At 40.7% G+C, this 22,635-nt stretch overlaps 1 protein-coding gene across 2 annotated transcripts; it reads left to right on the top strand.

The window, feature by feature from the left end:
- Positions 1-2,027: 2,027 nt before the first annotated feature.
- On the top strand, positions 2,028-21,678 carry agfg2 (ArfGAP with FG repeats 2). 2 transcript variants are annotated; one of them, XM_058625567.1, is made up of 14 exons: positions 2,028-2,447; positions 4,209-4,302; positions 6,681-6,796; positions 8,290-8,434; positions 9,840-9,960; positions 10,048-10,152; positions 11,496-11,528; positions 13,023-13,283; positions 15,387-15,459; positions 15,598-15,641; positions 15,867-15,959; positions 17,026-17,145; positions 19,582-19,652; positions 19,799-21,678. In XM_058625567.1, exons 1-14 carry the CDS (start codon positions 2,281-2,283, stop codon positions 19,844-19,846), a joined length of 1,491 nt encoding a protein of 496 aa, XP_058481550.1. In that variant the 5' UTR covers positions 2,028-2,280; the 3' UTR covers positions 19,847-21,678. The 2 variants fall into 2 exon arrangements, with proteins under 2 accessions (XP_058481550.1, XP_058481552.1); XM_058625569.1 differs by lacking the exon at positions 11,496-11,528 and having other exon boundaries at positions 2,029-2,447.
- Positions 21,679-22,635: the final 957 nt, after the last annotated feature.

The following is a 22,635-nucleotide window of genomic DNA, read 5'->3' as shown; positions in this document are numbered from 1 at the left end:
CCTGCTGATCAGAATCAGTCAGTGCAGACTCAGTGAGGGCCTGAAGTGGCTCATCTGAAAACAACGTAACATTTTTCACTTTGGTTCATGTGATGTTGCAGATAATATTTTCCCTTCTCCGGGGAACTATCTCACAGAGGATCACAGTAATGTGGTGGTGCCTTCACTGACCTCAGCTCTGATTATACTAATGCTCTCCTTCTCTCTGCCTCTGTGTGTGTGTGTGTGTGCGCGCGCGCGCGTGTGCCAGTGAGTGAAAATCTCAGAAGCAGTTTATCTACAGTCATAGACGTAATGGAAAGGGCGTAGTTAAGTTGCTGTGTTGCTAAGTTGCTCCATCAAAATAAATAATGTAGGGGAGTTTATTTCAAATATGTTGCCCTACACTGACAAACACTGGGAATATAAGATTGATGACAAAGAAAGTATCATAAACTTCAGGAAAATCAGGGGGAAAAAAAGTGTAATAATAATACAAAAAGGTAACCAATAAAAAACTGTTTTATGAATGTATGTCTGCTTGTTTTGTCTTCCCTGGCTGTACCCAGCTGGCCTTGTGCTGAGTCCCTTAAAAATAATCCGCCTCCTTTTCCAGAACGCTTCAGGAGCGCAGCGCTGCGCCAAAAACAAACACAGAGCTGGGGGGGGAACTCGTGCGTAAACGGCGCACATTCAGAGCGCAGCAGACAGTCTGCGGTTCTGAAAGACAAATAAAGAGTGGTTTTCGGACCATGTCAAACTTGGCAACTCGGCAGGTTTGTGTTTGTCTTTGACAGGAGGAGATCCCCGTCTCATCTGTCCAAGTGTCAAGTCAGACAGGATCCATGGTGTCACATCCGGTGGCTTTTTCAAAAAACAACATGACATGAACTGAAACCACAGAAGACATTTGCATAATCAATTGCAAATTTTTACCAAAGTCACATCACATGTCACCACAGACTTATTTTTAATCCTGGCTCTGTTGTCAAAGTTCTCTTTAGCTGCTTCGATTTTAATGTTTAACTTTGTGTTTTATGTTACATGTATAATCTGATTACCATGTCTGCTTTTAGTAATTGCTTTTATTTCCCTTATAAATCACTTTATAACTTGCATAGATTTGCAGTTTTGAGACATCTTTTGACATCTTACAGATATGACAAATGTAGAAAATGTGAAAGAAAAACATTAAAAATGTAAGTAAACATAATATATTGATACCACCAATAAGTATGTTTGTATACGTGTATATTTACGTCAAATTAAAAGGCAAGGGTCTTGATTTAAGAGGGCTGCCATCTTGGGCTGTCTTGTTTCTACGGGAGCCTGAATGGACAAACCAGCCAGAGGGTGTGTTTTGTGTTTAAAACATAAACCTTACAAACAACATACAATGTTAAGTGTTTTTATTGCGGTTGTCCATATCATTATTGTCAATCATTTCAATTTGCATCATAAATATATTATATTGTAAGTGTGTATCATTCCATATCACAACAAACACTTGTACTTTGAAATTCTGTGAAATATGACGGAATATTGTGACATCCTTTTAAGCTAATATCCCCACATAAGTGAACTTTTTTCCCCCATGACCAGACTTGACACTCATTGGCCTTCAGGTCATTTGAGTTTGAGACCCCTGCTCTGTGGTATGTGGACTCAGATTGTACCATGGTTGGTACAATCTGCAGTTCTGTCTTTAGATGTCACAATTTCACAAATGATGTACAGGACCTTTAAAATACACGACAGACAACAGAACCACTGGACCAATACAATAAATATGGAAAGAATAATTTAAAAAAACACCCACATCAGATGTTATGTAAATTAAATCGTTTTTTTTCTTTCAAACATAGAGCTGACCTACTAACAATGTTGATGAGATAACCAGTGTTTATAGTGGAATATATTTTTAAAGAAACAGGCAACTTACTTCAGTGACACCGTTACTTAAACCTGACGCGCCACCTGTTATGCTTGGCTTTTATTCTGAAGGGAATGCCAAACATTTCCGGTTTATGCGTGTGTGAGTGAGTGAGTGCGTGAGTGAGAGAGTGTGTGTGTGTGTGTGGAGCTCACGGAGCTCGCGCTCTCTAACTTGTCGCTCCTCTCTGTGCAGCCATGCATTGGGGTTGAAGCCGCAGCGTAAAAGCTCCTCCACAAATGAAGGCGAGGTGAGGAGCGGCGGGGAGCCAGGAGGAGGGAGGCGTTACCCGGCGGTAACACCGAGCCTGAACCGCCACGGCAACCAGCGACGTTTAGAGTAAAAAAAAAAAAAAAATCATATTCAAAATGTCGAACCGAAAACACCGGGACAACCAGGAGATTTGCGCCCGTAAGGTTCGGGAGCTGGCCCAGTCTGGAGTAAACAAACACTGCTTCGAGTGCAGCCAGCCCGGGGTGACTTACACCGACATCACGGTGGGAAGCTTCGTGTGCACGTCGTGCTCCGGAATGCTGTGAGTACCGAGAGGAGCCTCCTCCTCCTCCTCCTCTTCTGTCCTCCTGCTGCTTTTATTTACTGCACATTCAGCAGCATCTTCGTGTGTGTGTGTGTGTGTGTGTGAGAATGTGAGTGTGTGTGTGCGCGCGTGTGTGTGTGTGTGTGTGTGTGTGAGTGTGTGAGAGAGTGAGACAAACAGCAAACACGCTGCTGGAGCTCAGCTGTAAAAAGTAAAGCAGGCCTGAGAATTATCTTGACACCAATAATGGACTGACAGGCGCTTGTTTTTCAGCGTAAACAGGGAGTGTTGGTGTGATGCAACAGCGCAACGTGTGTGTGTGTGCGCGCATTCATTTACGCAGTCTCTCTCTCATGCGTGTCCTCCAGCAGCTTCATAAACGGCACAGATCTCAGTTACGTTTCATTTCGTCATGGTGCAGGTTTGACACTACCTCTCTCTCTCTCTCTCTCTCCCTCTCTCTCTCTCTAGGCTCCTCTCCAATGTGGGCGTGTATGTCTGAGCGTGTGTGTGTGTGTGTGTGTTGTCACATTTTGTTCTGCATGTTTAGCCCAGTCCCAGCACTAACCTCTTCCTCCTTCTCCTCAAGAAAAGACTTTATCATTATTACCATTAGAGACAAGCAGATACCACATTCAGCATTGACATTAGTCTGATAATGCATGTAGTATAGGTATTGGTCTGTTATTGGTCAAAACCACTCCACCACAAAAGGAAAACCATCTGATGACTATCGAGAACACAGGGCTGCAGCGAATGATATCGAGCACCTGTTGGTTCCGTAAAACGTCAGAAAGTGTCGATCAGTGTCTACCAAACCAGGACATCGTGATGTCCTCGAAGGTCTTGTTTTGTCCACAAACCAAAATGATTCAGTTTTAATCGTCTTGCAAAGAAACCGGGAAATATTCACGAATATTCAAAAATATTCATCGAGTAATCGATGCAGCCCTGATCGACAATCCCATAATTAATTTAGGCTGCACATGAGACATTATGTACCAGTGAAGTCACGTGACCAGAATGTGCTGCACATGTCTTTAGGGGTCATGTGAATTATGTGGACTAGAGGTAGACTGTTTTTGTTGGCCAATTTTTTGACAATAATTTCATCAGTTATTACAAATTCTACATTTCAAGCTTGATGACCAGTTTCATTAGACCATTAGTGTCTGGTTACTCATTAAACTGTTATAGAGGGGGGAAAATCAGCATCAATTATCAGCCATCGGCTGCACTGATTTCTAAAATCGTCCATGGACAGTGTTGTTTGGTAAATGTTTATTTCAGTTCGGGAAGTTTTGTGTTGTGTCATTTTTAAACTTGTTTTCTCAGACGAGAGCTCCAGATATCATCAGCCCGCGTATACGACATCGCCGACATGTGTCAGCTGCTCTCATTTCTAAAGATGGACATCAGCCGTAGATACATCCCTCGTTATTGTTGCGCAATCCAGCACACCTACAGCAGTGACCCACTTTATGTTCCCAGCATGGAGGAGCACAAATGGGTTCTGATGACGATGAAATCACGTGATGCTCTTTCATAAGGAGTGTGTGTGTGTGTGTGTGTGTGTGTGTGTGTGTGTGTGTGTGTGTGAGAAGTACAAATCTGCCCATGTCACGTGTTCAAACCTTCCTCCCTCACCTGCTCTGTCCTCACGTCGCGTCTCGCAGGCAACGGAAAGAGCACACGTCTTCATTTGTTGGTGTTATTTTTCATCCAAATTCCTCTCTCTGTCTCTTCCCTGTGTCCCAGGAGAGGCCTCAACCCTCCCCACAGAGTCAAGTCTATCTCCATGACAACCTTCTCCCAACAGGAAGTGGAATTCCTGCAGAACCATGGCAACGAGGTGAGTGACGCGATGGCCCACTTGGAGCTTCAGGTGGCGGTGGGACACCTTTTTGTTTTCTGTGGTTTTGTGTTGCTCACACTTGTGTCAGGACCCAAGGTCACTTATCAGACGCAGCAACAGCAGCACATCGCTTTTGTTGTGTTTTTTTTTTCTTCTTTTGGCACAAGTTTAAAGTGTCTGATATGGAATATGAAACGTCGCTCACAGCTACCAGTAAAACCAGTCTTTGTGGTCGAGCTTTTTCGGGAAGAATGCTCGCACAGCGTCGAGAAACAAAAGGGCCAGCTCTGTGTGTCCCACCCAAACCACCGTCTGTTTCCTTTCTCTCTCCATATGTGTGTGTGTGTGTGTGTGTGCTTGGATTTGTGGCAGAAACACTAACCTTGTCAGGACCAGTAGTCCCCATGGAGGCCAGAAACCGGGTCCTAAAGAGGCAGAAGCTCATTTCTATGTATGTTCTGGACTAAGATGATTTGTGGTTTGGCCAAGGCTCGGGTCAAGCATTAACTTAATGGCTAAGGTTAAGGATGATGCTTTGGTTTGGTCCTATAAAGGATAGCTGCGTGAACCTGTGTGTGTGTCAGGAGCTTCCCAAACATTGGTTAATATGCTTTTCCCACCCTAAATTCAAGTGATTCTGGTTGAAAAGTGAAAAACAAATAACTATGAGCAGATGAAGGCATCACTTTACGTCATTTAAGAATCACGTTTTTCTTTCCTTTCAGCTTCTCTCTCTCTCTATGTGTCACTACTGCGTATCTGATTTGGGAGAGATTTCTTACTGGATGCCTGTCAATGGGGAGCAATAGTGAATTGGTACCTGTCAGGATTTGAACTGGCAACCCTCTGGTGAAAAGCCAAGTTCCCTTTCCACTAGGCCATGGGCTGCCCCTACTTAATCATCTAAACAATCAGCTCATTGTTTTATTGAAGTGTAGGGAAATGCCTAAAATAATTTCCTTTTCGGTCCAAAGTCTCGTCTTGAAATTCCATTTTTATTGATCGGCTCTCAACTGTGAATACAAAAATCGATATTTTTGCTTGATGAAAATGAATTCGTGTTTTCGGCTCCCCTGCAGACAGATTGCTATTTCAATTTCCGAATGTCCAAACATTGATATTAGGGGCAAAAATCCAGTATCTACCAAGCTGCTGCGCTCATTACTTTGGCAACCCGGCGACCTTGCTCTGTTGTCTGACCTCATGGAATATTTAACAGGCTTGTCAATATGCACATTTTCATAATTTCTCCTGTTTGACGATCTAATTGTATTCTAAATAATATCCTTTTCCTGGTATCCTGGTGTGGTGTGTTATTGATATTGATTGACGGTCGTGCTGTTTAAAAAAGAATGTGTCTGTGCTGGCTAGAGCAGTGCTCGCTCCTGAGCTCCTATCACACAGATAAAGTGTGAAGCGTCTCAGGCTATCAGGATGAGTGCTGTCCAGTTTTATCAGCTCCCTGTTGGCTTGGATTTGTGTGTGTCTTTGTGTGTGTGTGTACTTGTATTTTCTCCCTTATTTGGGGCCTTTTCTGGCATAAACACTGACCTTGTCAGGACCAGTCGTCGTCATGGAGACTGAAAACTCGTCCCAATGAGGCAGAACTTAATATGTGAGAAACCGGTTATGTTGAGGACTCAGATTTGAATGGTGCTTAAGTTAAGGTTGAATTTAGGCATTAACTGGTGATAGTTAAGGTTAGGTATAAGGCTTTGGCTAGGCAGGCCAAATGAATGCAAGTCAATGTGTGTATGTGTGTGAGGAGAGGCAGAGGTGTGCACCGTCCAGCCTTTTCCTCCCTGTCCTCTGAGGAGAGATCCAGCTGGTCATGATTCACAGGCACAGTAATATTTGCCGCACTCTGACTTTGGCGCCGGAGATGAATCACTGATGAAAAAGCCTGTTTATGTTTGTGAGAGGACTCGCTGAGGCTAAATGCCAAACAAAAGTGGCGATTATGGTTTGACTTTTATGCTCCATCGATTAGACACAGACTTCATCTGATGCGAGCAGTGCACCATGACTTTCCCCCAAGATGCACGACTCCTATGTGTTTACTCGCACATTAAAAAACCTAAAAACTAACTTTTACCTAACAGTGTTCAGAACTAAACTGAGAGAAAAACAGTGTTTGAGTAGTTTATATGAATGTGATAACATTTACTGTACATTTAAAATCATGATGCAAAAACGGGGTAAGACTCAATAGTTTACACTTTCAGACAAAGAACAATGGATCATTTAATTGTCTTTGTTTCAATCACCTGACTTTGTTGTGATGTTGCAAGTGTTTAATACTCATTTTTGTCATTTTTGTCCAAATAAATTAATTTAAAGTGTGTGTGTGTGTGTGTGTGTGTGTGTGTGTTCAGATTGGGAGGAGGACGTGGCTGTGCGTGTTTGACCCAAAGACAGACAGCTGCTCCGACATGAAGGACTCTCAGAAGTTCAAAGAGTTCCTGCAGGACAAATATGAGAAGAAGAAATGGTGAGGATTCACTTTGATTCGCTGATCTACATGAGCTGGAGCGCAAGCTTTGAGCCGAGTAAGGCGACGACAACCGATAATTGTTTTAAAATATCGATCACTCTGCTGATTCCAGATTAATTTTTGGTGTAAAAATGCTTAATACAGGTTCCCAGGTCATCAGAATGTGTTCATTTGACAGATAAACTCTTGAATGCACAGACACTTGAATGCATCATTGTGTTTTTGCTGACCCTGTAACTTTTATTCCAGCGTGTCCATGAGTTTGACGTCTCATGCCTTTAGTTTGAAACGATTAGAAGGATTACCAGGCAAAGGGAAAAGTTGTTTACATCAGCATCTGAGTTGTTATTCACAGTCAGAGATATTTGAAATCTCTGATAGGGAAAATATCCCCCACTTGTTGAGAACTTTGGCCGTGTCAACACACTGTTGGCGACATGTCTACAAACAAACCACAAGTCACAGTCAACACTATGGAAAGATTCATTCCAAAGGCGTCTAAATTACATGGACAACAGTATTCTGATGATAACCAGATTAACACAACCTGAATAGGACACTGCCACGTCAACAGTTTTTTTTTTTTTCCCCGATCACTTTAACACGAATTAGGTCAAACTTGGAATACACAGTAATCTGATTAAGGCAGGATCAGAATTGTAGACTAATCAGATTAAAATAGATTATCACATCCTGTTGGAGTTTTCACTGCAGTAGATGCAATTTGGACCTGAGTCATAATCAGATTGTGCTCTATAAAATTCATGTGTACATGAATATGGGAATATTCTATTAGCACCATAACCTGAATAATGTCTTATTATACACGGCGGTATTCTGACATTAACCAGATTAAGACAAGAATGCGAATAAAATACTCTCATGTTAACACTTTTTTTTCCTGATCACTTTTACTTGATTAGGATCATACTGGGAATACACTGTAATCTGATTAACACAGGATCAGATTTGTAGACTAATGAGATTTAATAGCATTATAATGTCCAAATAATTTGGACATAAATAATAGCTGGATTATGCTCTGCAACAACATGTAAACCCAGCAACACCTTAATCTGAATAATGTCTAATTATGAATAAAGTCATGAGTGAGATTACAGGCACCCGTGTATGTGATCATCATCATTGAACATTTAAATGTGGAAGATTAAATGTTTGATATGACAAATTATGAGCTAGTATTAGCCATCACTTTGAAGCACCACAGCTAAAGGAATTATAAAAATGACTCTGTCCAGTTACTATTTGTTGATCTGACCACATTTGTCTGATGCAATGAAAGGGCAAACTTATATCCACTGTTTAAAACAAAGATAATATAAAATAGCTGCTCCCTGTGTGTGTATGAAAAAAAAGAAGCTGGGTTAAGCTTCAAATTCTTCAAAGATTTTTGGCCAGGATTTTTTTTTCTTTTTTAATATGATGCCATTTAAGTCACACAGACCCACTTCATACATCATCTTTTGCAGGCATTTTTCCAAAAGCAAAAACCGGCGGGATGTGGAGGGTCCATGGAGCCCAGGGGTCCAGGCCATGCCGCCCTCCCTTGGTCCCTTAGCCAATCAGGTCCCCGCCCACAACATGCCCCCCAATGCACGGTCCACAAGGCCACTGGTAAGAGGCTTAAATGATCACATGTCAGAAAATGTTCCTAAACCAGGAAATGATGATGTTCCCAAATGTCTTACTTTGTTCACAAACTAAAAGTATGACATTTTTAATGATTTCTTTGTTATATAGAGCAAAGAAACCAGAAAATATTCAAATTCAAGAACCCGAAAAATCAGAGAAACCTGTTTGAATAATAAACTAACACTCAAACGGATTAATCGATTATAAAATGAGTTGATGATTAATTTAGTAATTGATCAATAATCGATATACAGTATATCAATTAATCGTTTCAGACCTGGTATGAACATGCACCCTGAAAGATCCCAACAGGTCTGAATGGTCCTACAGCATCCACTGCCACAATATTATCAATCAATCAATTTTTATTCATATAGCACTTTACAATAGCCGCAAGGTACTCGAAGACTTTCACATAAAAAAAACACTCTATAAACTAGCAGGATTAAAATACATAGTAAAAATAATGTACACGATTTGAAAACGTACAGTTAAGAAAAGATGGAATATGCCACTGTGCTGCTAAATTTTAAAAGACTTTCTGACCAGGTCACAAACCTGTGTCTTCTTGCTAACCACTATATCAACTAAATATTGAGTTTACTTTTAAAAACTCTCAGGTCAGTGATCAGAATCAGAATCATTGGTCATAGGTCATAGGTCAAGCCTTTTAGCTAATAAAAGCGTGGATTGCAGTTTCCAAATCTTGCCGCTTAAGAAAGGGCTTTACTTTGGCTAAAAGGCGAAGTCGAAAGAGCTCATTTTAACAACAGAGGTAATCTGTTCATAAAATATTAACATAACTTATTTCATGTTACAGCAGCGCGAGGAAAAACTCGAGCTCTTGTCTCTTGTCTTTCTCTCGTTCGCATACACACCAACACACACACAGCAGACACATGAGTGCAGTCAGACACATTTGTTCTTGTAAACAGTCAGAACGTGCGTGTGTATTTGAATAAAGGGCAAGGGGAAGCCAGTCAGTTAGTCATTTTAATGCCAGGTGTGAACAGTGCTGCTGAAGGCTGACCTCATGTTATCGGATCACTGATCGCAGATGTGTTCTTATTGTGCATGTAATGGATTGTATATGAGAGAAGTTAGGGGTAGTGAAAGTGCGAGGATGAGGAAACAAAAGAGAAAGTGGTTGTTGTAAGAGAAGTGACAAGTAGTTCAAAGAGAGAAAATGAGAATAGATGAAGAAATGAGCATGAACTGGCCTCCACAGAGAGACACAGACTGATGGGTTGGACATTGAGAGGGCCCAGGTAACCTCAACATCAAAGCTTCTGCTTATGAATTATTGAGAGCACGTGAAAGCAGCTCACTTCTTCTGCCTTTGTGTTTCTCTTCTACCTCCCATCTGCTCCTTTCTCTTTTACCCCAGTCCCAGGCTCAGCTGCCGCCGTGGGATCGAGTGCCGGCGATCTCACCTGCCGACATGCGTACGGATGTGTTCACCGCTCGGCCGTCGCGCTCCCAAAGCTTCCGAGACCCCCCTCTGAAAGGTCAGCAATTTATTGGACGAATCGATATTTTGGGACCAAATTTGATCTATACCTTTTTACCTTCTATCTGATGTCTCTCCGTTACAGACCCCACACTGTGTGGGATAGAAAGACAGAGGCCAGGCTCCCTGTCGTCAGCGCTGGGGGCTCAGAGCCACGCCCCCTCCTTCCCCGCCCTCCCGCGACCATCAGGTGTGTCCCCTCACTGCGACACCTTTTTTCTTGTCTTAATTTTGATATTTTGTCTTTTGTGATGTCAGAATATTCTCTTCTCGTTACACTTGAAGGCAAGTTTTTACTCTGAAGGACACGCCCCTTCCCATGTGACAGGTTAGCTATTGTAGTTTTCAACATCTCAGGAGTTTGTGCGCAGTAAAGCATTTTTAAACAGCAAAATGACCAAAGGTAAAGGCATAGTTGTGTAGTGTAATCTTACGACATTCCTCTCAGCATTTGCGCAAACTTACACATTGCCTTGTCTCTAATATTGGTAGGGACAATCTGGCTTTCTCTAAATATATGTCCGAATGCTGTGAGAGGAGAGCGAGAGTGAGCGAGCGGATTTTACGAGCATCAGTGAACGCATCACAGCCGAGCAGAAACATCACTGCGAGTCACAGAGGTGACAAGAGAGATGTGGTGCTCTGACAACACAGCGGCGCAGTGTGTCCCCACCAATCTTGTAATCGAACTAACGCCCTTGGTGATGTTGCCAGACTCTTACAATAACAATCTGGTGAAATCAAGCACTCATTCTGGGTTGTATCCATAAAAACACACATTTATAAACATGTCGGAAAATACCGGAATTCCCCTTTAAGTGTATGATATTCTAATATTACATTTGCCACTTCAAATGTATTATTGGAAATCAGCTATTTTACGTCATGGCATTCAGGAGTTGTTAAGTTCAGATGTCGGTGTTTGAAATCCTGTGTTCTGATTTACCTGAGTGGCACAAAGTTGCCAAACACGGCTGCAGTAGACCTGAAGCTCGTGCCGTCATGAGCTAAAAATGCTGACTTTCTCTGGGGAATTTGGCGTGGGAGAGTGAGCAGTTTACACACCACAGAAGTGGTGGACATACAGTATTCTCAGTGAGCCTTTTGTTAAGTGGCTCAAATCTGTTACACTTTGGCTTGTGATGTGATTATTCAGGGAAAATGGGGCTCCTAAGGTTGGATCATTTGAGAGCCACTGATCAATGGAGAAGGCGATGAGGCCCCTTTTCTATCGTGTTCAGTGGGAACATTTGTCAGTGGGTTGTGAAGGTGAATCTTTTCACTGATGATGCCGTTGGCTCTCAAAGATTCATTTTTGGAAAGAATCATGCAGCAATATTTTTCAGCATGCTAATGCTTGATGATTAAATTCGGTCCATGACATCATCTTAGTACACTGGGTTCCCTTTTATTATAAAAAGCTAAAATTCAACAGAGAGCTTGGCCACAGATAACAGCAGGGACAACAGTTTTTTATTAAAAAGTGACACTGTCTCCTCTTTTCTTTCTCTCCTCTCCTCCTCACCCTTGTAGCCAGTAGCTCTTTCAAAAACCACTTTACCTTAGGTAAGACATGGCTCCAGACTATGCTTTTTTTGATTTGAGTGTGTGCTGCTGAATGGCTGAGATCAATAAGCTTTTTCATATGCTGTGTCATTCATAATACATTGCTGAACTGCAGGCACACTGGCACTGACCATTTCTCGCATTGCAAGTATAGATTTGACTTTATTTCAGAGCAGTTTGAGAGACGACAGCACCCTGTAGTCATGCAGTTGCCTGAGCCTTGGCTGGTCACAGTCACAGACAGAAACAGGGGTTGATATTTTTCTTTGACAGTCAGGTTTCCCACTTCAAAGTCCAGATCTGAAACCCAGAGGGTCAAGGAGAAACACACACATACCTACCGCTCCCTCAGAGGAAAATGATCAAGTATAAAGTCGCCCTATTTTTAGGCCGTAGCTGCCGCTGCCGCTGCCGCAGCCGCCGCTCCCTGTCAGGAGAGGGCTGCTGGCTGGTATTTCTCTCCATGTTGGCGTTGAAGTACTTAAAACTATGTAGGCCACAGTTGTAATCCCACAACTCAAGTTGTAACCTCACAAACAAGTGCTGTGAGAAGTTTATGTTATATCATATCACAGAAAACATGCTGCCTGACATTTGCATGAGTTATTTCCTCAGATAATCTTCAGCCGACAGAGAAAAACAAGCTGTTTTAACATGCTAACATTACCCTAGCATGCTCTGTGGCTAATGCTTGCTCCCTGGAATCACGTTGACTGTAATTTCCTGCCTTTGTTCCTGTCTGACAAGTGTTTATTTTTGTTTGGTGATTTAAAGACTCTTCAGGAACTTGTTGGCTTGCTGCTTTGCCTTGTCATATTTTTGTTATTGACAGATATGCTACTTGTAAAGCTAATCCTGCCATTGTGGAGCTTCGAAGCATGACAATGCTAATGCAGCTTGAAAAAAAAAAAGCATATGTGATGTGGTCTGCCTTACTATTCTCCTTTTATTGTGTCATGTGTTTCTTCTAGCATCAGATAAATGTCCGGGAGTTGTTTTGATATTAGCGTGATAAGACATTCTATTTCTTAAATATGACAAATGAATTGGTTTATAGCCGTGGTTCTAAAACTGAGCCTACGCTGGCAGTATTTGGAGGAAAATCAGAGATATTGTTCTACTCTATATACTGATCAAAGTAGAGCTGAGGGATTTTACCAGAGTGTGTAGAACATTAAACAAATACCAAAAAAAGTATAATAAATTAAATATTTTATATTAAATAAATCTGCCTCCTGAAAAATCTGTAGCTGACTTTGCTCGTCCTATTTACACCACTGTATTTTAATGCCCTCTAAATTGACCTTGTATTTCCCTCTACAATCAGTTCTACAATTTGTCATGACTTGTATAATTACATAAGATTTAGGCGACTTTGTCTCTGCAGATTTAAAAGCACTGTTCTGGGTTTCGGTCTTTGAAGCATCAGTAGAACCTCTCCACTTTTATCTGCTTCCGCTGCACTGAGACTGACGCTTCATTTCTCGCTCTCAGGTCGTACAGTATCGGCCTCAGGGGCCACGGGGCCCTTCAGGGCCTTCCCAAAGTCTCTCAGCGTGGACTTTGGAGGTCTGAACCATCCTCAGCCACAGTCTCTGCCCCAGTCTCTGTCCCAGCAGCAGCAGCAGCAGCAGCAGCAGCAGCCTGCCAGCGCTGGCCAGACGATACCACAGGTCAGCAGCTCCGGTGGCCAGGACAGGTACGCTGCCGTGTCACATCTGGACAGCGTCTTCTCCGACACACCGTCAACCACAGGTAGGAAAATGTTAATATTAAAATGAAGTGTTAATATTTATACTAATGTTTTCTGTTGTATCTGCATGTTGGAAATCTGTCAATGCATATACATAACGTACAATTAAAGCACATTTTTTGGATAATCACTAACGAAAGTGGACCCTGTTGATAGATGTTTCAAAAAAATAGACTTATTTTCTTTGGTGTTTCCTTTTATCAAAATAATGACGATGACTCTAAGAGGCAGAATTATCCCCCATGTCACAAAAAAATTCGAAAAGGAAAAGGATAAATATATGATGTTTATTTTCTGCCTCATTAATCCTCTCATGACTGCTTAGATTTATCACCTCGAACAGAACAATAAATCTAAACCATCAGGCTAAAATATATCACAGTACATTAAGTATCCTACTGCACTGCAGCCACTTAGAATAGTTGGAAGGCTTCCATTATGTATTGCAGGACTTCAAGTTGTAATGGAGTGCTTCCTTTTAATAAAACAACTATTTTTTAATATTTTACATGGACATAAGAAGTTGCAGCAGTATGTTCCAAAACTAAATGTACTGTTTTCAGTGGAGTAAAACTGTGCATACTAATGCTAATGTTAATGTTAATTAAAGACTAAAATAATAGGTAATATTTATGTTGCTGTTGTCATGTAACATTTACATTTTTTTTTTTAAAGATAATGTACAATTAAGGCCCAAATTGAAAAATTAGATGTATTATTAAGTGTTTTGGATTTTCTTAGTTTTAAGGAGTAGATTTTAGGGGGGGGGGGGTGGTGTCGGGGGTGTATGAGCAGAACTTTAACAGCAATGTTCACACATTCAGTTTTTTTTTTCATATGCTGATGTGAGCAATACTCAGCTGCAACATGCAATTAAAACAATAAATGTTGATTCATTGAATAAAACAATATGTATGTTACAGTCAAACCAGTGTCAAATGAGTTTACACAATGCTGATTAAGTCTATCAGCCCCACATGACTCTCTGTGTCTCTCAGTACATTAATGTTTCGCAACATTCCCAGGACACAGGAAGTAATTTATTTTATGTCAAGACAGACGGTGGCAACAGCAACATTGTGCTATTAAAGCCAGACGACAGCAAACAGGTTGGATTATGACTGAAAACACAAAGAAGCGTCCACGAACGGTTTCAGAGAAGAAATCTACTGCTCCGAAAACCCAGTCGTTCAGCAGTTTGACGGGATTAAAGCCTCTGGTCTCCGCCCGCCCCTGCGCTGCTGCTGTATACACACAAACACTCCTTCAGTCAGGTCTGATAGTTTTGCTTGACAGAGCCTGTTTTCAGCAAACAAACAATGTTACACATCGTTTCCCGTTCAGACCAAACAGAGGCACCATTATAACGTCGACAATGACCAAACGTTACTCACTGCAGCTTTAAGTAAAAAGCTTGAAAGCAAATTATGCAAATGTATTCTCTGAGCCAGAAAATAAATTCTCACAACCCATTTGCAGGTCCCCACCCAGTCTCTGGGAATGACTAATGTGAAAGACCTGAGCTTTTTCCTACACCATGTCGAGTGCAGAGGGAGAGTTTGTGTGTGCGTGTGATATACTGTAAAGATCGTGCTCGGCGAGGTTTCATAACATCTTTACACCACATACGAAGGCTTTTAGCAGCTGAATTATTATCCTCATTGTTTTTGCGCGTTCTATTCTGGACCGTGCACACACTGATTCAAAGCACCGTGTCGATTCGTTCAGTTTGTCCCATAACAAATTTGTCCTAACAACCACAGAAATCCCGGCGCTTTCCACAAGCAGCTCTGTTGTGTTGCACCTTCATCACAGCCTGCCCTGCTAGGCAGAGTAATTATTGATTTTCTGCTCCAGCTCACTTTGATTCACATCAAGCTTAATGCAGAGAGCATGTTTTATTCAGACTGTTTGTACAGCTCGTTTGTTCTCCCGTGACTTACATGCTTAGGATCAACAGTTTGAACTCTCTGTGATATTTCAACTCCACTCTCTTAAGATAATAGTTGCACTCCATCTCATAAATCAGCACTTGTTAGAGTCCTGAGGTGACACTCCACACTGAGGCTTGTGTAAAAACACCAAAAAAAACACCTGTTTTTCAGCTCCACCTGCTGGCCCTCCACAGTACAGCGCCATCTTCGGCAGCAGGCTTTCATCCAGCTCTACTCCTGCCAGGTAGAAGAGAAAAACTCATCTTCTCCAATCAGCTCTTGGTTACCGTGACATGACAGATTATTTTTTTAAATCGCTTGCGTATGGTGCCGCGTGAAGGTCATATTCTGATTGATGCTCCGTTTTTCTGCTTTTCTGCAGCTCCCCGGGTGTCGATACGGTGTCCAGCTCCCAAACCTTTTCAAGTAAGTACTGACCATGGACTCCATAGATCTCTCCTGCTAATCAAGACTGTCTTTCATCTTTACACCACACCATCAGTCTAATTAGATTCATCAGTGAGTCTGAGAGTGCAGCGTTGGTTTGAATATAGGCAGGAATGTACCCTGTTAACCCCAAGGACTGTGAATTATATCCCCCATCTCCCCTCTCTGCCTGTCTGTGTGTGTGTGTGTGTGTGTGTGTCTCAGATTTCCCCAACCCATTCAGTTCCAGCTCCAGCTCTGCTTCCCAGCAGCCTGTCGCCCTCTCACCCAGTAACCCCTTCAGCAACGCCTCAGGAGGTGAGACTCATGTTCACGGACCTGCAGACATTGAACTCGTCTTTTTAACACTTCAAAGTGGCAAAAAAAAAAAACACTTCACACATTCTGTTTTAGGACTGATTTAGTTCTAATTATTTATGCTGCAGCATCTACACTTTATTTGATGTATTGTTTTGACAAATATGACATAGTCTGTATGTAAACAAATCTTTTTTTCGTGGGGTGATTGTATGACATAGTGTGATATATCAATATGGATGATTAAAGAAAAACTCTAAAGAGAAACTATCCTGATTATGGATGATAGTAAATGAGTTTATGGTTGTTCCAGATGTGCATCTCCTCTACACAATTCTTGTACTGATTGTATGTCTGGAGGATGTCATTTGCAGAAGGAAAGGATGTATTTTAAAATCAATAAAAAGTGAATCAAAAAAACAAGAAACAACAATGTTAATATAATAGTAGTAATAATAATAAATAATATACAGTTTTCTTCAAGTCAAGTGAGGAGTAGCAGGAGAAAGAGAGTCATTTGATTGAAAGCTGCTGCCTACTAGCGGTCGGAGGCTTAAATACAACACCAAACCAGTCAAGAATATGTCCATATCAAAGAATCCGCACAGTATCATTAGTATATCAATATTTTCATACACCTCTAATTGCTAATCATAATAATCTGTGTTATTTTTCCTCAAATCAAAATGGAAGCATCAACAGTTGAAATTTGTTTTTTTTTGTTTGTTTTTTTAAAAAAAGGAAAATATAATCATGATGAGTAAAGGAAGGAGAAAAAAAAAATAAACTTATCAAATGATCAAAACATCCATTTCCAGATACAGTACAGTACACGATTGAAGAAAGCTGTAATGTATCATCGTAAATCTGAGCCTTATAATCCCATGTGAATATAAGGCTCATTACATGAATGCTGACCTCTCAGCTTGATTTTAATTATTCAACCATTATTATGTATTTATGAAGCCTGTGGACTCGGCGGTTGTAACATATAGTTATCTCTCATTGACCTGTACAGCTGTGGATGATTATTGATCAAATATTGATGAGGATATTCTCTCTCCAGGTGACTCCAATGCGTTCGTCACCTCGCCCACTTCTGTTTTCCCTCCATCTGCTGCCTTCCCTGCGCCTGCTACCCACTGTGCATTTCCTCACGAGGCAGCCAGCAACCAGGAAGCCAACGGTAACTGTTACTATCATCATTATTATGTTATTATTATTATTATTAGGCCTGTAACGATACACCAAGAGAGATTTGGAAAACAAAAACTGGACTATTTATTAAAATGGAATTTTAAAAACACTTTTATATAATAACCTTTGTATTACTATTCGTCAGATATGAACTTCTAACATTGGGGTACAAGTTAAGAACGTTGTCCTGTTTTTCCCAAGTTCTGCTTTGTTTTCAAACAACCACAAGGAGTCGCCAGAGATTTTAAAAATGTTTCTTTATAGTTTTATAAAGTAAGCCCTTGACGTGTAATGTGAAATAACCCTATATTGTTAAACAAGAAAAGCCTTTTTATCTTAAAGTAGTTTATTTGCCTTTAATGGTGGACCTGAACTCAGAGGTCATTCACAGATATTTTACTCCCTTAAACTCATGCGCTCCTCCTCCATTTTAATATACTGACACACTGATACCCGCAAATGCAAATGGCTGTGTTTTGATATACAAAATAATATCTATCTAGATGGAACTGAACCGTTTTGAAGTCTTTCAGCTCTTCACTTAATCACTCTATCATTGAACCGTCACAAGTTCAATCATGCACATTTACGTAATAGCCAGTGAAGTCTGTTTGTGTCGCAACTTTCGCAAAGTGCTTCGCATTAGAAAGTAAGTGCAACAAATTTTAAACAGCTTCACATAACTTCTGAAGCTAAATAACCCTTATTACTGCCTCTTGATCATGGAATCACTCTTCTTCTATCAGTCAGATATCAGATTTCATCCAGCATAGACTGCGCAGATTAAACATCGGTGTCTGTATCAATACAAATCACACTTTTTTGTCGAAAAAGGAAATTATTGGCCAATTCTATTGTACACTTGATACATTGATGCATCCCTACAATAATTATTAATGCTAATAACAATTACTGTTGCCTTTTTATATAATTTTTGCTCTAGATCAGCAGTTTCTGCTTGCCCAGGTCTTAAAAGTCTTGAATCGTCTGGCATTTTGTGTGAAAGTCTTGAAAAAGTCTGGCGAAAAAAGTTTATCTTATAGTAAAATGTCTGTTTGTGTGAAACTGATGCACTTTTGTGATTTTCATCAGTAAAACACAATTTACTGTGAATTCTGCATTAATTCACTCATTCCATCTTTCACGCTTTTATTAAAATGAACTTTTCTACTTAACACAATAGATACAATCTCAACAAGAAAGTAGTATAATAGTATAATAACACATAAAGTCAAGGTCCGATGCTCAGTTTGAACTTCAGCAGGTCGTCTTGACCATGTCTGTTGCTGCTTTGTGATTGGCTGCTTTGTGATTGGTTTACGTGAACAAGCAGTTAAAAGCTAATAAAGTGGCCAATAAATGAGGAAACGTGGTGACATTTTGTACATCATAAATGCTGGATGTGTATATTTCAGTAAAGGTGACTAAAAAATACCCTAAGCTGCTATGAAATGCATTGAACATAAAACCTGAAGTAAAAGTGAGGATCTGCTGCATCCTGAATCAACAGTCGCTTGCTTTATGTGAACTGACTGCAGATCAAACACACCAGGAGGCTGTGAGGCCTATTTCAAACCAGTTCACTCACACACACGCAGTTCAGCAGGAGTTCTATGGAAGCAAATCTGTCTCACCACATTTTGAATTTTAAAAGCCTTTGGACTTCTAGCACTGTCAATTTTTTTGCAAGGGAATTTCATATTAGGTTTTTCCCCGCCCCCCTCTGAATTCATTTCAGGGCCACACAGTAGTTCACGTGTTCTCCAGCTTCCTCCCACATGCATTAATTGAACACACTAAATTGCCTGTAGGTGTGAGTGTGTGAGTTATTGGCTGTTCGTCTTTATGTGTTGGCCCTGTGATGGACTGGCGATCTGTCCAGGGTGTGACCCCGCGACCCTCATGTGGAGGATAAAGCGATAGGAGATGGAAGGTGTTGAATATATTACCGTATGCCACAAATCCCCCTTCTAGGAAAGGTGGGACACTTTATTTTTAAAGTAAAGTTTTCTTTGAATTGAACCCTCATTTTTTTTACAGATATATAAAGATAAAATATAAAGAAAAGATTTTCTGTTTTTTCACTGACAGGATAAATATGAAAATGTGTTGAATTCAGATGTACTTCTGCGGCACACAGTAGCTCAGTGGTAGAGTGAATTGTCTTTCAACTGTTCTTGGGCAAGACACTTCACCCCTTGTTGCTCCCAGTGGCTGAGCTGGCCGTGTGTGGAGGGGTGTGAAAGATGTGTGATATGCACTGTGTGAAAGTGTTATTGTAACTGTAGTGCACAGCAGCTTTGAGTGGTCACCAAGACTCGAAAAGCACTATGTACTGTAAATGCAGACCATTTATCACTCTGGTCTGCAGTTTTCTGTTTAAACATGAACCATTTTTAAACATATTTCCATGTGCACGTTGCAGGTTTCGCCTCCTTTCCTGCGTCCGACTCTCAGCCCAAAGTCCCACGTCCGATGTCGGTGAACCCGTTTACTGTGAGTACGGCAATCAAGCGACACACAGACTTCAAGGGAGGGAAGAAAAGTTGGGTGGCGGAGGCTCATTTGTATGTTTTGCAAGCTACAGGAAGTGTAGCAATTGCCTCACTGCTTGTTCTCACCCCGGATCTCTTGCCTTCCAGGGAAATGTTTACCCCAGCCAAGGGACGTCGCGAAATCCCTTCATCTGATCCCCACACCACCTCCTCCTCCTCCTCCTCTCCTTACTTCACCCACCCGTCCCTCCGTGGGAGCCGGGGGAAGTGAACTTGAGGAGTCGCTGCCATTTCAAAGCCTCTGGAGTATTTTCATCCCCTGATGGAGGGTTTGAGGTCCCTACAGGTCACCCTCCCTCCTCTCTGCCCCTCTCTGTCTATTTATGTGTTTGTAGCGGGGAAAACAAAAAAGAAAAGAAATGTGTGAATGTAATTGCGATATCCACGTATGTATGTATGTGTGTGTGAGAGCGTTTGCTTGCTGTGTTTGTACCACGAGACGCGTGCTGAAAGTTGTATGTGGGACAGTAGACGCCACCTCAGGGCTCTGCGGGGGTCACGAGGAAAAAAAACGCCTCTATGATTTTTGCAGGAAAACACACACACACACATATATTTACAGTATATATATTATACACGTGTTGCTGCTGCTGCTACTTTGCTCTCATCTCCTGCTAAAAAAAGTGCAAAAACAACAAAAACAACAGCCTGTGAATTAGTGTTGGACGACACATTTTTGGGCTTCTCTTTGTCATGAGTGTGTGGAACATCTTCATTTGTCACCGTTTCTGTTTGTTTGTTTGTTTTGGTCACACTTTACAGTTCACTAAGACACAGTAATAGTGTCGTAATGAAGAGGTTACATTTTGGTAATACCATCTTAGCTGTCCTCCTGTTTTCTTTATTATTAGTTGGGAATGCTAAGTCAGCATTTTACAACTATACTTTTCCTAATTTGTTTATTAGTTGGGACTAAGACCGTCTTCAGCCGTTCGTTGGGTGCCATCTCCTACATGTTTTCAGCTGATTTGAACATTTTCTTTCACAGTAAATGAACAGAGACAGTAGGTCACACAGCATGAGTACTCATCACTAAATGTAAAACCAACAGGAGCTGTGATGAAGAACTCTAAACTTTGGAGGACAGCATTACACCTTTCAGTGTACAGACTGACGGAAATTATTATTATTATTATTATTATCTGAGGAAGAAGAAGCGCAGCGATCCTGAAGGATTAAGAATACGGATGGATGAGAACGAAGGGCAACTTTGAACTGTGATTTCGGACTTCAAAATGCCACTGGGAACTTTAAACTGTGGATGGAAGCATGGGCAGGGACTTATTGGTAGAAGAAGAAGAGAAAGAGCTGGATATTATTTAAAGAAGAAGAGGAATAACTTGTTTTCCTGTGGAGAGCAACATTGCACCTCTTGGTGTAAAGGCTATGGAGAATCATTATTAGAAGAAGAGCGTCGTCATTCACATGTTAATATGCTTATTTGGACACACTGATTTGAAACTGTTTAATTTAGACACACACACACACACTAAAACCCTGTTATTGCCAAGGTAGTACACGATTTTGCATTGGAGTTAAGATGGTATTGCCATAATATCACATCTCCGTTACCAAAACTGTTACTATGTTATTACTAAACTGTAACGCAAAAGTGTCAAAACCTTTTTGTCGCTGTTTTCTTTTAAGGATAATCTCTGTTTTTCACTCTCAGGCTGCATGCGCTTAGAGGGCTTTAAAGGAGATGCTACTGAATGTAAAAGCAATTTCAGAATAACTTAACATAAATGTGCACGATAAATGTCATGTACTGCTTCATGTACTGGACCAAAATGTTCTCTCGCTTTTCTTTTCTCTATGTCTTTTTTTTTTACGGTTCACATGGAAGTTAATTTTGTTTTTTTGCATTTTTGTTTTTAAAAAAATAATGAATAAAAGAGAGAATGGTGTTACATTGTCTTTATAATGACAAGTGTTCATGTTCATAAAATCCGTTTGTTGCTTCTCAACACAGTTTGGCTCTTGGTGTTTGTTTGCTTCACTTATGTTAAAATGTGTTCATGAAAAATAATCTCATAGGCAGAATACACAAGCATGACAAATTGGGGTTTGTAACGTGCCAATAAAGCTGGCTGTAATGCTGTGTTGAAACAGCAGGGGGCGCCTGGTATCCACTTCTCCCTGACCTCATGAGTAAAGGTTACTTCTATTGCATAACAACATACATACTGCATAAGCATACATACTGCATAAGATAGAAACCCCTTTTCGGAGCTGTCAGAAACTCCACCATTTCACACATCTGAATCATTTATTGCTGCTTTGAAACTCAAACTCAGTCCAAATCTGAAGTTAATAAAATAAAAATGCATTAAAAGCTGTTTTTCTTGACGTGAACAGTGACTGATGGAGGATTGTCAGCTCACACGGCGACAGTCTAGACAGATTTGGGACATTGTGTGCACAGACTCTAGTAACGCGTCTGCATTTTATTCATTTATTTACCTAAGTACAACAGCTAAATCTGCAGCTAATAATTGCACATTCACAGGAATCTATCATCAAAACATCTACACAGTGTTCCTTCTGTGCTGAGTTCAATATGAAATGTATTTAACGTTTGTCCTCACAGTAATAAATCAATAATTTGTCATATAGTAATTGAGTGTACAGTGCATTGTAAATATTGTTTATTAACACTATAAAACATGACAGTAGGGGATTTTCTAAATAAATAGAGCAGGATGGAATCCTGGGAGCAGCAACACTGAGATCTACTTCACACACATTCTGGGACTGGCGATGCGTTCACGTACTTCGGGAAATACTGTATGTGGTATTGAAACAAAACTATCACAAAATACAAATTACAATAAAACATTTTTGAATGAAACACAATCAGAATCAGAAAAAAAAGAGTTGTAGACATCTGGAACTGGGAACAATTATTTAAAATAAATGGAAAT

Source organism: Solea solea, chromosome 3, assembly GCF_958295425.1.
Source record: "Solea solea chromosome 3, fSolSol10.1, whole genome shotgun sequence".
NCBI classification, from domain to species: Eukaryota; Metazoa; Chordata; class Actinopteri; order Pleuronectiformes; family Soleidae; genus Solea; species Solea solea.
Note: the sequence above shows the minus strand (reverse complement) of the source record. Positions and strands in the feature narration are given on the sequence as shown.